Source organism: Astatotilapia calliptera, chromosome 18, assembly GCF_900246225.1.
Source record: "Astatotilapia calliptera chromosome 18, fAstCal1.2, whole genome shotgun sequence".
NCBI classification, from domain to species: Eukaryota; Metazoa; Chordata; class Actinopteri; order Cichliformes; family Cichlidae; genus Astatotilapia; species Astatotilapia calliptera.
In genome coordinates, this window is record NC_039319.1 from 26,546,491 (window position 1) to 26,561,028 (window position 14,538).

The window sequence follows — 14,538 nt, forward strand, 5'->3', positions numbered from 1 at the left end:
TGTACCTTCTGTTCCCACATTTTCCTCTTTTCTTTTCTCTCTTTCATTCAGTATACAAGAGAGCATAATTGAGGCATTCACATCAGCATATCTCTTTCTCTCACCCCCCCCCCCCCCTTGATCATGCCCACCCATGCTGGTTCCATCAAATTTTCTCCACCCACCTGATAATGTGGAAGATGGCCGATATGAGGAGCTCATTGTAGATGGCTACGGCCATGTAACGTGGCTCGTGAAAAGCCGAGGGTACGGTGCGGACAGCGTAGCACAGGTACACGCCCCACAGCAGGAACAGGAACTCAGCTGAGCAACAAAAGACACAAAAATGTTTGAATTTTAGTTTCTATTTGCCACCTAAAACAGGAGAGGTCATATATTGTATGAAATTCATCCGCTGTAGCTGACAGTTGTCTTTTGACAGCACAATATACTAAACTTACCCTAAAACCTTTAAGCAATCGTCCAATATTTTGGGAAATGATCTAATTTGCTTTCTTTCTATGAGTGAGGTTAGAGGGTCGATACCTTCCTCACGAAGCTGGAACCAGGAGGCAATTAGCCAACCCAAGCATAAAGACAAAAAGTAGGAAAAGAAAACAACTAAAGTGCCTTCCAGCCCACCCTAAGCTCACCAATCAAACATGAATATTTCAGTTGTGAAATTTATACAAACCCCCCCCCCCAAAAAACTGAAATTTGTGTTGTTTACGTGTGGGTGGGTTATTTTTTTTGATTTGCTCGGCTACACTGAAAAAGTAAGCCCTGATGTTAGACTGTGACAAAAAGGCAGAACACCCACTGAAACCAAAATCGATTGTTATTTTTGCGTCTGTGCATGGTTTAAGCGAAATAAGAAACAACACGTTAAACAAACACCGAGCTCTAAAGGTTGGTTGGACACCACCAGGCTAACCTTTCTACACTTACAGAATTGTACAAGATTTAACTTCCAAAACCTTAATCTTTTTGTCACAGACTCTAAAGTATTAGTGAAAAAAAAGAGAGAGAGAATTTAAAGCTCCCTTCAAACTCCTTTCCATTAATCTGACACCATCTGAATGTGTCAGCTTAATGTCTGAATGAGAACCCTGTGGAGGCTTTGGGCTGACATGCAGAGACTGTAATAAAAGATAAGAGGGCCGTATGAGGGAATGTGAAAAGGCCACGCAGAAGGGAAAGGTGCACAGGAATGCATGGGAGCTTTTTAAGAGTTTTGACCCAGACGTCTCTTTTTACTTCACCACCTCCAACGGCAGCATCTCCCACCATGGGCGACAGCAACACAGAGAGCAGCTAATGAAAAAGAGTAAGTCAGCCCTGAAAAGCTTGCATATATGAGTTTTCACTTTGTTTATTATGCTTTTTTTTGGTCTCACTTCTTCCTCAAGAAGAGAATGAACCACATCATTAGGTCCTCCTTGCTAGTACCAGTGTTGGATCCCATCTTGCCTTAATTTGTTCTGGTATAGATTCAGAAATGCATTGGAAACGTTACTGTTACTCAGAAATTTTAATGCATGATAGCATCACATGGTAGCTGCAGAATTCTCAGCTGCAATTCCATCACATCCCAAAGATGTTGGGATGCTCTGCTGGAGTGGATCTGTTGACTTAGCAACATGTTCCAGTCTACCACTGTCCTATTTCACTCTTACCTGAGATGAGGGATGCCTGGTGTGGTCTTCTGCTGCTGTACTGTGAGATGCTCTTCTGCATACCTTGGTTGTAATAAGTGCTTATTTGAATTACTGTTATCTGATTTACCTTTGCCATCTAATCAGCATAAAGCAGCCATTCTCCTCTCACCCCCTTCATCAGAAAGGCATTTTCACCCAGAGAACTCTGTTTTTTATCATTCTCTGTAAAACCTGCAGATTGTTGAGTGGGAAAATCCCAGCAGATCGGCAGCCATACCACATTCAAAGTCATTTAAATCACCTTTCTTCCCCATTGAACTTTAGCAAGTCATCTTAGTCATATTCTCATGCCTAAATGCACTGTTGCTATGTGATTGGCTGATTGAGTATTCGTATTAGTGAAAAGCTGAACAGGTGTCCCTGATAAAGTTTGAACTATTCTTCTGGGTGTTGATTTAGTTACTATTTTACAGCATTTGTATTGCAAAAACAGAAATCATTTCTCTAGAAAGGTAAATTAGCAGAAGATGATTCTGAACCGTGGTTGGCTCTTGTGTTACTATGGCAATAATGACATTTAAGATGTACAAGTTTTAAATTTTGCACGACTTCCTCATGTTTGCGCTGATTTCCCCCCTCTGTAAAGGAGCTGCTTCTCCGACATCACGGTGACACATTCCTGCTATCACTGAATCTCATCTCATCTCTGATCTCGGGTCGACAGCAGTTTATTGGAAAGATGTATTTAAAACGCCAGCGGTCTCCACCGTCACAGTATCAACACTTTACAGAATATACAGTGCAGTACCTGTGCACGGCTACAGTAGCTCGTTATCATCGAAAGTGTCAGTGTAATTATATTTTAAAGAACATCAGTTACAAAATCAATAGTAATTATTTTGAAATGTGAAGGACGAGATTTCTACAGGGTTGCTGCATTATGAAGGTATGGAATTATGACTGGGAGCAATCTAATATATCTCTGTCTGCAGTAGAACAAAACATTATGCATCTTTTATTGCCAGTAAAAAAAAACAAAAAAACAAAAAACAAGCCAATTTTTCCAAATAAAAAATACTTTTAGTTTTTTATGAGAACTCTAACTGAAAGTCTGTCACAGGTCGTCCTGCTTGTTTGAAAGAGCACCGACACCCATGCCAAAGATCACACTGGGATATGACTCCCTAAAGTCTTTACAGTGATTACAGATCATTAATATTTATGAATAGGTCGCTCTATAAACTGCGTAGTGCTTAGCCTCTGAATCAGGATGCATGGAGATCTGCTTCCAAGACGGAAACGATAACAACTCCAACTATAATACAGATTAATTGAGGATTTACAATAAGCGCGTCTCGGTGACATAATCGATAATGTTTCGCATCAGCTCTGCTTTGCTTCACAATTTAGCGCAAAATATTATGTTATGTTCATTTTTGCGCTGACATGCGTTCTCATGTCGAAATTATGACAGGACAAGGGGAAAAAACACAGAAAAGCAATTAGGCTCATTTTCACGAGCGTGAACCGCACTGTTGTTAAAATCCTCCAAAGCAGCTTTGCAGGATGCGTCCTGTCCTTCAGTGGAGCCTCAGCACACCGCAGCATGTTTATGCCTGCTGTCAGAGCAGACAGCGGGGCTCCCTCATTTCCCTTCTCATCAAGAACGCTCCCCCTAAATACACACCGACACACGCGTGGATGCAAATCATTCCCGCGGTCGGTGCCTGTTCAGAGCAGGGTGTTTGTTAGAGGCTGTCACCGCTAACATACAAACACAGCAGTTCCGCCGTCCTGTCTCTGGAGTATCCTTAACTGTCCTTCCTTTACAGGCTCCCTCCTGTTTCCTTCTCTCAAATTCTCCACTCCTGTGATGGTGCAAAACTCTCTGTGCATCGATGCCCACATCCCTACAAGTTTCATACTTCAGAGGCTCCTTTCTTCTTCTTTCCTGCCACTTCCACTCTCCCTGCCTGCCTGTCTATCAGTCTTCACACACAGGCCGAGCATCTCTCAGGGATCCATCCATTCCCTTCTTTCCAAACAAGATTAGTCTCCCCTGCTGTCAGGCCGGCTTCAGTGAGGTGCACATCACTGCCTCCCGCTTTAAGAATCTGTCTTTAAGAGATTTACTGTAACATACATTCAAGGGCATGTGGGCCTTCACTAACCACGGCTTCCTTCCAATTCATTTACTCAAATATTTTTTATTATAACAAAGGTATACAATCTGGTCATTAACAGACATTTTGACACTATGAGTAAGGCAGAAGATGGGGTCAGAAAAGTTGGGAGACATACCTTTTCTTTACACCACTCCTTTTTGGGTACACGGGCAAGAGGACTGTCTAAATTCAACTAATGAAGATGTGGAAATGCACTGTTGCATATTTAAAAAATAAACTCATCATTTAAATGTATATTTCTTCATGAATTTAGGTTGTGTACAATGTTACAGTGAATCATTAGGATGAACTTTATGTTGCATTGAATACCAAAAAACAGATTTCAGAAACATGCTTGAGTTGAAAATGTTTGAGATCTTTTGCTTTAAGTTACTCTTTAATGTCTAAAAGTCAAACTTAAATTTAGCAAAACATCAGTTCTCCCCTGGACTACTGTTGCCGGGCAAGTTTTATCATCAACATACATGCTGCTTTTTTTTCTTTCTAAAAATAAAGTTTCTAAACTGAACTTAATCTTAAGGCTTATCCAAGCAGCCTGAACTTAAACTGTAAGCTCTAAAGCCCCTTCCAGTTAAGTGGTAAGTAGCACTTTCTTTCTATCTGGAAAACGATGCTGTTTCTTATTTGGGTTTACTTAAAGTCAGACGTGTGTAATTACAGGAAAGCCGTACAAACTTACTCACCGACTGCCATCATGTAGTCCCATCGGTCCAGCAGACACATGCTGAACTGCAGCCCCTCGGGAGTGAGACCCGCAGCGATGAGAGCCTGACTCAGCTCCGGATTCTGGCACACGGAGGACGTCCAGGCCACAAGGAACCACAGCACCACCAACAGAATGACTAGCAGCAGCCGCAGGACCCGCCAGCTGGTCATGTAAGGTGTCCTCTGGGCCGTGCGGGACAGGAACACCTTTAACACCCTGTGTGGAGCAGGGAGAGAGCGTGAGGCACAAGCCTGAATATCAGAAACGACTGAGAGAAATCGTATGTAAGTGCTGCTCACGCCCCTGGCTGCTGATCACGTTAGCATGCTCATTTGAAATAAAATGAGCAGGGAGAAACTGCTAAATCAGTTCAATTCATTCATGCTTGGTAAATATGTTTGGTTTTGATTCATGCTGTAATTTCCTTTGAGTTTCAGGGGGAAGAGCGGACAGCACAGGAAGTGGGGAGGAAGGATCTGTTAAAGGAGGCCCCTGTCATTTTTGAGTTGTGCTTACATGTCCAACAGAAATCATGCATACATAGTTTATTGTGAATTACTTCCTGATGTTACTGCATCTGTAAAAGGAGCTAAAAATGCAGCATATTAGGCTCATCAGTTGCAGCAGTGTAGGGAACAATATACAACAGCATGTTCTTATATCACCATCTGGACATAGAAAAAAGTCTGTTTCAATTTTTTACCCTGCTCATGTGCTATCTTTGGACCAGACTGTGACAAATCTATCTCATCTCTAATATATTCTGTGGGCCTGGACTGGAAGATCTTGCCCCCGGGGCACACTTCCCACTCAGCGAGCTCGGAAAAAAATCAAATTGGTAATTTTGCCAAGGGAACACTCTGGCCGGCCTTTGACCTCCTTCTCCCATCTCGGTAACACAGCCCGGAGCCGAAGAGCAGGAAGCTAAAGCACATGCGTGCCAAGATGGCACACGTGTGTGCATACTAAGAGATGGCTGAATTATTGAAATTAAGACTAACTCATGAGCAAGTTAATAGAAGGAGAGGAGACAGGATGTAAGGGAGAGGAGGGGACCAGGAGAGGCTCGAAGAAAAGAAGGGACAGGAGAAGAAAACGTATGAGGTGAGTTAACAACACAGGCAGAGGCTTTTTAACTTTTATTTTTTGCTTTCAGTTTAGTGTTTTAAAGTAAAATCATATTATAATGATCCAAGAGTATTTGTATGTTCCCTATCTCCTCCTACATAAGAACCAATCATAATAAAACTTTGCATAAACATTGCATAGAGCACTGTGAGTTCCAGCATCTATAAGGCACGTGCAAATATTTTATACAAATCTCACAATTTTATATATTTGCTTCTTTGACAGTTCAACTGAGCACTGAATTGAATTTGAGATTAGAATTGTGTGTCATAATATAATGTATCATAGTGTGATTGTAGCAAAAGTGTGTGTATTTGTATGTTCCATATCGCCCATGTGTTGCGCAGGGGTTTGCTATTTAATCATAATCCTTCATAGAACAGTCACAAAGCAAACAGCAAATGTCATCTCAAATGGTGATTTTGGTTTTAGTTTACTGGAAGCAGGATTGAAATATTAAGCCAACACAGAAGTGCTAAAAACAGCATTTCCTTCAAATGGGCGGATGGCTCCAAAAATGAGTCATTTCCCACAGACGTCCATGTTAAACTTCCCAAATTCAATCATAAAAATAATACTTTTTCTGCCTGGTACAAAAAATGGATTTGGTCTCTCTAGATAATCCGCCCTTCAGAAAAACTGCTACATGTCCAGCCTACAGTATTTTTTCCTCTGTGATTTTAGTCCATCATCAGGTGGTTGCTAGACAACATAATGATGTCATTATATATGTGGTGTAATTCGTTTTTTGTGGATGTAAATTTGATGTAAAATTAAATTAAAATTTAAAGGACACAGTTAAGTGCCTTGTAAAGCGACTGTTGTTGTGATTTGGCACTGTATAAATAAAACTGAATTGAATTGAACAATGCTGTTATTAAATGTGCGATGTTTATAAAATGACGTGGAAAATGTCAGGGACATATGGACACAGTTCCCATTTCATGTCAATAAAAATAAGATGTTTCGTAAATCATTTCGTGATAACATGACAAACGTTTATGTTTTAACCTCATGATGCTTGGAAATTCAGAGCCTTTATCAGGACGTCACGGTCCTGAATCTGTTGACTCAGTGGTTTTTATTCTTATTACTATTATTTTATGTTTCAGGTTGATTCTTAAGATTTTCTGGTTCTTAGGGTTTGGTTTCTGTTCTGTGTCTCTGTTTCGCCCTGGTACCTCGCCTATGTTTCCTCCCTGTTGCCATGTCTGATGTCTGTGTTAAGCTTACGTGTCTTGAGTTTAGTCTGTGTTGCTTCCTGTTCCTGTTGTGTTATCATCTGTTCCCCATCCTTTCGTTGTCAGTTTGTGTATTTAAGCCTTGTGGTGTTTTTGTGTGTTTCCCACCGTGCTCCTCGTCCCTAGTCTCTTGTCTCCAGGTTTCCTAGTGTTTTGTATTCGTTTCTATTTTCGGTTTATTGTTTATTGTTAAGTTTATTGTTTGTGGAGTTTTTTCTGCAGCCTCTTTGAGTTTATTCCTTTGAGTGTCCTGCATTTGTGTCCTGCGTCCTGCCTGCCACAGACTTATCATGACAAGGACATTTAATGACCACTTTCTGAGACGCTAACAATTAGCCACATCACAGGAACCTGTTTCCAACATAACATTCAGACGGGCATAACATTGTTAAGAGCACATTAACACTAACACTCTCCAACAGTTTACACTACAGTTAACTGAATTAACCTTAGCTTTGGTCTATGACAATTATTATGATATTTAGTCAACTAAAACTAAAAGAACTTAGATAGCTATATTATGGCCAAAGCTAAAAAAAAAAAAAACTAAAGCAAAATTTGCTGTCAAAATTAACACTGATTGTGGGACAATCACTAATTGTGGTTAAGCACTAGCGGGGTGGACAGCCTATCCATCCGGTGAGGCTTAAAAGACATAAGGCGATCGTGGTTCAGGGGGTTGGGAAGCTCATCTGGTAACCAGAAGGTTGCCTGTTCGATCCCCAGCTTTGTCTGTCTTGGTCGTTGTGTCCTTGGGCAAGACACCCTAGCAACCAGAGCCGATGGCGCGATATGGCAGCCTCGCTTCTGTCAGTCTGCCCCAGGGCAGCTGTGGCTACAGCTGTAGCTTGCCTCCACCAGTGTATGAACGTGAGAGTGAATGAATAGTGGAATTGTAATGTAAAGCGCTTTGAGGGTCTCGAAAAGCGCTATATAAATGCAATCCATTATTATTATGTACAACTGAATGTCATCGGCATAGAAATGCCAGAAAGGGTTGACTATACTTGTGTTATTTCGTGCTCTTTGGACTGATAAGTGGTGTCTGTGGTTGTGCTTTACATGTGCACCTTATTGAAAAAGCAGCTTCAAATTGTGGAGTCTAGAAACTAATGGGCTGCTATGTCCACCGTTTATGGCCTGTTATTTACGGTACCTGTAGAGTTTCAGGATGACGGTCCCGTACATGATGGCAAAGCCCAGCAAGCGAACCCACCTCAGGAGGATACATCGAAACACACTGGGATTGAAGTACAGGATCATCACCTACAAAAATGCAGAGCAGAGTTAACTTTCACACATCTCATAAACACATCTTAGGACTCTGATTGTTTTTGGTATTTACAGGAAGGAAGTCAGAGACACAAATGTGGTAAGCACACGAGAAGCAGAGTTGGAGGTGGATTTGACCTCACGAATATCTAACGCCTCCACAGTTCCCTCATCTGTTAGCTTTATGCGGCTCATATGTCAACTTCCAGAGCACGTTTGATGTGAGGAATTTGAGAGCTTATTCCTTTATAGGTCTAGGAGCGCGTTTAGTGATGTTTATCTGCACATTGATTTGCATGTATAAACACACTTGTGTTTCTAAATGTGTGCGGTCCAACCTGTCACGATTTGTCTCTCTGAGCGGTTTCAACAAAGCAATAAAGAATTTGCCGATGGCTGATAAAATGTCAGCCTATCATTTTCTGCGTGATGTGAAGTTAATTCACACCTATTACCGCTGCAGAAGAGATTGTAACAGCAGAAGCTGCAGAGACAAGGCTCATGCTGTAAGGATCCAAGCTTTCATTTGCACTTCTCTTTCTACGGTTGCATTTCATTTCATTAGTGTGCAACACAGCGGGAAGCCACATGTTACATTTTCGGTGACCCGAATCCCAGCTTCTGCTCTGAAGATTCAGTGCTGTGACTCTGGCAACGTTCCCACTGAAGCAAGGAAAATACTATCGAAGCGTGACACCTTTCCAACTTGGGGTAATCTCTCCATTCAGTGTGATCTGAATGAATACACAAACTTTTTTTGTAAGGGAAGGAAGTTTGTGTGATCTTTTGTGAGATCGTGCTACGATTGCCAAACTGTTTTGTGACTTTGTGTTGAGGTAAACGCTGACCTTAACTCCACCTATCCGCTAAAACTATATAGATACATGAACAGTAATTAATCAGTAACTACCACTTCCCACAGAGCATCTTTTTGATTACAGGTTTCTTTTCAGTCTAGCATACGGACTAAAAATGTTAAATGTGGTTTGAAAAGCAAACACAAGTGAGAGTGAAAGACCTGCATCACACTTAGTATCTGTTTCAACAAAATTTCAGTGTCTTTTTTTATGTTTTGCATCTGTTGCATATGTTAACATTGCACATGTGGTGTTATATGTTATAGCTTAAAACTGGCTAATATGTAGATTTATATACATATTGTGCTGTATATAGTAACCATTTATACATAGTATAGTATTTGGAAATATAGTAATATAATATAACATATTATATTGTAATATAGTATTTGGACAAGTGAATTACATCATTGAGGGATTAAATAAATTGTACGTCTGTGTCTTTATCATAGCCATGCCATGTTTCTATCTACCCAGCTGTGTCACACTGAGTAATCTATCCTCTGTTTATATCCAATCCTAGTTCATCCCCTTTATTCCTTTGTCAGATCTTCCTGTTGAACTCGCCCCCTCGTTCTGTTTTCTTTCCCTTTTCTGAATTTGGTATTTGCTGAACTTTTGCTTTAGCCAACAAACGCTCATCCTACTTTTATTTTCAACCTGCATGCGTGTTTTGCAGTTGGATTCTCTCCACTACACACCTTGACAATAACTGCTCGAGCAGAAAGAAGACTATACAATTACTCCTTTTTATAAGATGATGCTTTTTTAAAAACATATATGTGAGCCCTATGCTAGACCAGGTCTTTAGGTACTTTGTATGCTGTGGCTGGATTGAACTCAGTGTAATCAGAACAGGATAGGGAGCTGAAGTGACAGTTTTTCAGTCTGTGATATAGCACAGCAGAGTAAACAGTGTACAGGTCGGGGAGCTTGTTTGGGGATAACAATGTTATAGCACAAAAATACTTTCTGAATTATATGCTTGGGTTTTTTATATGTAAGTTGTTTTACAATAACCAAAAACAGAAGGTTATAGCTTTCCAGCTTTTTGTAATCACCACATAATCTCAGACTTATTGTGGTACAACATAATAAGCAGCATAAATGCATCTCTGAGGCGTAAGGCGAGTGATTTATTCCAGCTCTTACAATGCTTTGGCATTCAAAAGACACCAGCCATTTGCTTTAATTAAGCTTAAGTAACAACAACACCTGTAACCTCTTTTCCTTTTTAGAAAAGAAACAGAACATCTGTGGCAAACCCAGCTGAGCAACAAGCCAACCCCGAGGCTGTAACCATCTGGCTGTGAGATGCGTTAACAGAGAAGAGAAGCTAAAGTGTAGTGGGGAATATGAATCACAGTGTACATCATTTTACCCACGGAAATGAAGAACAAAGACTATGGTGCAAAGACAGAAAGATGAAAGGACAGAAATATTCAATCTCACAGCATCTTATGCAGGTATTCAGGAAGTTGAAAGCAGAGCCAAGTCTCAACGTGACTCATAACAAATGTCACAGGAACTAATCTGCAGCTTATTACCTCCTCATCACTGATAATGTTGCTGTGATTGTTTCATAATCAAATACAGTCTTAAAGGAGGCAAGATGAATTTCAGAAATGTGGTTCAGCGAGCGGTTAAACTCCCTATTTTCAGCCTTCGCTCTGTTCACACTCACTTCAGCTCCGGTATATAGACATTTCTCTCACCTCTTGATTAAAAATGTGACACACTGAGTCAAAGCATGGAGCATGGCACTCACAGGCTTTTCCTTCCATCCGCAATCATCACAACCTCGCGGAGTCTGTTATTGGTATGCCCGTCATGAGACACTGGGGAGCAGAGTCCATCTCAGACCCAAGAAAAGGAATTATTGCTCTTCCTCTTTAATACTGCAGCTGATAAATTAATTGATATTGGAAGGCAGGCAGGTGTGTGTCAGAATTGGGTCAATTTAATGAACAGCCTGAACATGACTCACTTATCGATAAGAGGCTTGAAGGAAATTTGTTATTTAATAGCTAAAAGTTGCGAACTACATGTGCTAAAGTAAATTTTAATTTTAATTGAAATTAATAACAAGTAACATAACAGCATAGGCACAATACATGTATAAATAATCCATATATTAAATAAATACACTTGAATAGTACTATTGCTGAAAATAAACATTAATTAATCCCCAGAGAGGAATCCAAAGCAGTACATGCGATGTTGATGTTAATGTATTATTAAATAGAAAAATTAGAAAATTTTCTAACAATGTATCAAGTGAATAATGATTGCTTTTTGTCAGCATTCTGTTAAAATAGGAATCTGACGTCTATCAGTTGCCAGATTTATATATTTGTTTAAATACAGACTTGGTGTCCATGGTTACATTTGCAGAAACGGTCCTGCATGGGTTTGCATTAACCTAATCCTAATGCAAACCCATCAGTTTCAACTGCAGCTCCACCGTGGAAGCATTTAGCTGGCGAACCACAAGTTCCCAGTGAGCTTAGCACTAACCAGCCACTGCTCATTAAAATGTTCCTGAAAAAGAAGACATTGGTCATTTTTTCTTTCTTTTTTTGACAGTTTGAAATATTGTATGGAGCAATTTATTTTGAAGACACAGCTACAGTGAGCTGTTATGAAGAACAGCAGCTTCCCCAGCTTCTCAGCAAGGTAACCAACTCCTTTTGCTCCTTTTACTGCACCCTACTGTTAGCAGACTAATGCCACATGGAGCATCAACTCAAATCACTCACAGCTGCTCAATGATGGAAAAAGGCCAGTTGCCTGACTTCCTATAGCAGTGTGTTTTTGCCATCCCAAGATTTCTGACACATAAAGTATGAAACTACAGTTACAGTTACCAGCGCTAACTAAAATTAACTGGGAATCTTCAGTTCCACTTTAAGTATACTGTATGCAGTCCTGTAAAAACTAAGTATACCCATAAGAATGGACGTAACAGCCAGAATCTGCTAATCAAAGGCACTCGCTTAACTGATCATCAGCAAGTGTGAACACCTAAAAGCAGAAATCTTGGCAGTTTTCTGGTCTGACACATTCAGATGTGTGTTAACAAAATGACACGATCTTCCCAGCAAATTCTCGGGAGACGAAAGTGCAGATGTCTGACGATGAAGTGCACGTCGCATTTAGAGAGAACCAAACAGCATATCACCACAAACACCTCATTCCAACAGTTAAGCACGGTGGTGGAGGGATTATGATCTGGATCATCTTGCAGTGATATCCTCTGTATACCAAAGTGTTATTCACTCAAATGCGAGGCCATCTTTGTGACAACAAAAGCTTGGCTAAAATTGATGTACGAAAGCAAATCTGCAACCGAATGGCTGAAAAAGACAAGAATCATCGTGTCAAAGTTCAGACCTCAGTCTAATTGAAATTCTGTGGTGGGATCTTGGAAGAGCTGGATAAACAAATGCCTGCAAACCTCAACAAACTGAAACAACGTTGTAAAGAAGAGGAGATGAGACGAAGATGATTACTTTAAGTTAATACTGCTAAAGGTGGTTCGATAGGTTACACAATAATGGGGTGCACTTAGTTTTTCATGAGTGTACCGTGAAAATGTTCCTTTTCGTGCTTCACAGTATTTTGATGGTGATATTAACAATTTGAAAGCATGACTTTTAAATGTAGCATAACATATAAAATCTGAGCACGTTCTCCAGCGCCGACGTTAGTAAAATGGTTTTGAGCGCTTGAGAATCAAAGTTTAAGAGTATAAGAATGCTGGAGCCAGTAACACAGCAGAAAAATACACAAAGAAAAACTAGTTTTTGGAACGGATTGAAACAGACAGAAGTAAAGACGGAGCAAACGTGAACAACATCTTAACTACTCAACAGGTTGTTATTTTTCCCTCCTGTTTCAGTGTCTCTCCTCCTTATGTCCATCTGTCTCTCCTGCCTCAGTCTCAGTATAGTCTGTTTTCAGGATTTGCATCCTACTTGGCATCTTCACCTCATCACTTCTTCCAGCTTTCTGCTTCACATGACAGCAAAACAATAAATCTGAACGGCACATAAGAGCTAAAAGTAGCTCTTATGTGCTGCTCCTTCCACCTACATACTGTGCAAAACAAAAACATGCAAATGGCAAATCCATGCACATGACCACAGGAAAATATGAGGCTTTGAAGCTACCTAAACACACTCATGATCCATCCATCACTCTGCCTACACACACACACACACACAATACAGGCAGACAGACAGCGTCACAACCTTCTGCAGTACCACTCATGTGGATTACAAAATCACTGGGGACTGCGATAAAAAGCCATATTTTTATATTGCCTAGAAGAGAAGGTGGCCCTCCTGGTTTGCGTCCAACCTCCCAAGCGTCCTCCATCAATTAATCAGTAGAAGTATTTTTAAAACAAGTTGTGCTAGAACTTGATGGACTGTTTAAAAATGCATTGAGCACCAGAGCAGAGCAGCTGCAGCTGAAGAGGTCTGTGGTGGCAGCAAAAAAAAATAGGCAACAGCAACAAACGTTAAGGCTGGGAGAGGGAGGCAGACACAGAGGTGAGAGAGAACATGCAGAGGAGGTAATCAAAGGAAAACATGAAGGGAGGAGGGGGGTGGGGGACAAGGAGGTAAGGTGGAGGAAAGGAGACCTTCATGTGTGTGAGGATGACAGAACGGCAGAGTGTTTTGCGGGTGGGGGATATTTTTGGAACTGGATTATCCTTGGGGTAAACTGGAGTGGATGGATGAATGCAAAAGCAAGAAAGGTGTGGTCACATAAGGATGCAATACCTGCAGCTCTTTGTCTGCTGCAACAAAAAACAGCTTCAGGTTTTTGTTTTTTTTCATTCTGGGGGAAATGTCGTGCATACGGTTACACTCCAGTAACTTTAGAATAAGAACAAAATCTTTATCCCCGGACTTAGCCGAGCGATTGGAACTTCTTTCTTTCTGGCTGATTTTTTTCGGCCATCAGGCTTTGTGTTTGAGAAGAGCAGTGGCTCCACTGTTGGCAGTCTGTGCGAGGATTTGAAAGGAGTGAATTCCCTGGCTACATCAGATCTCTGTGTTATACGGCGCGCAGGTTTCTTCCATCTGCCTCCCTTCTAAAGATGGGCTCCTGACGCAGCACTCCAGGTGCAATGTGGGCTGAGTCCAAAAGTGTAAATACACACATATAGAACGCACGCTGTCACCCGAGCACACGTACTGGCTGGCACATACAGCCGACGCAGACAGGCAAAGGCACACGTGGAAGAGAACGCACTTATTCTATAAGTACGCACCAACTGTGATGTCCAGCTCTCTGTTGTTGTAATGATCCTAACTATAGTACTACAACATCTAGCTACAACTGAGGAAATGGGCTTTTTTTTAATGGGATATTTTCACATTACTCCAGTATTCCAGTCCTGGGTTGTTGACCCCCCGCCTTGTTTATGAACTTTCCAGTTTTGTTCTGTTTTTGATATTTTCTGGTGATTCTTAGTTTCCCTTGCTATTTGCCTCGTCA

General features: G+C 40.9%; 1 protein-coding gene across 1 annotated transcript in view; it reads right to left on the reverse strand.

Annotated features, from left to right (window-relative positions):
• Positions 1–14,538, reverse strand: part of LOC113009917 (probable G-protein coupled receptor 158) — an 82,436-nt gene that overhangs the window by 16,189 nt on the left and 51,709 nt on the right. The window contains exons 6-8 of the mRNA XM_026148573.1: positions 8,055–8,164; positions 4,507–4,745; positions 165–303 (exon numbers count right to left, since the gene is read on the reverse strand). Coding sequence (XP_026004358.1) covers positions 165–303; positions 4,507–4,745; positions 8,055–8,164 — 488 coding nt within the window. The remainder of the gene's footprint in view (positions 1–164; positions 304–4,506; positions 4,746–8,054; positions 8,165–14,538) is intronic.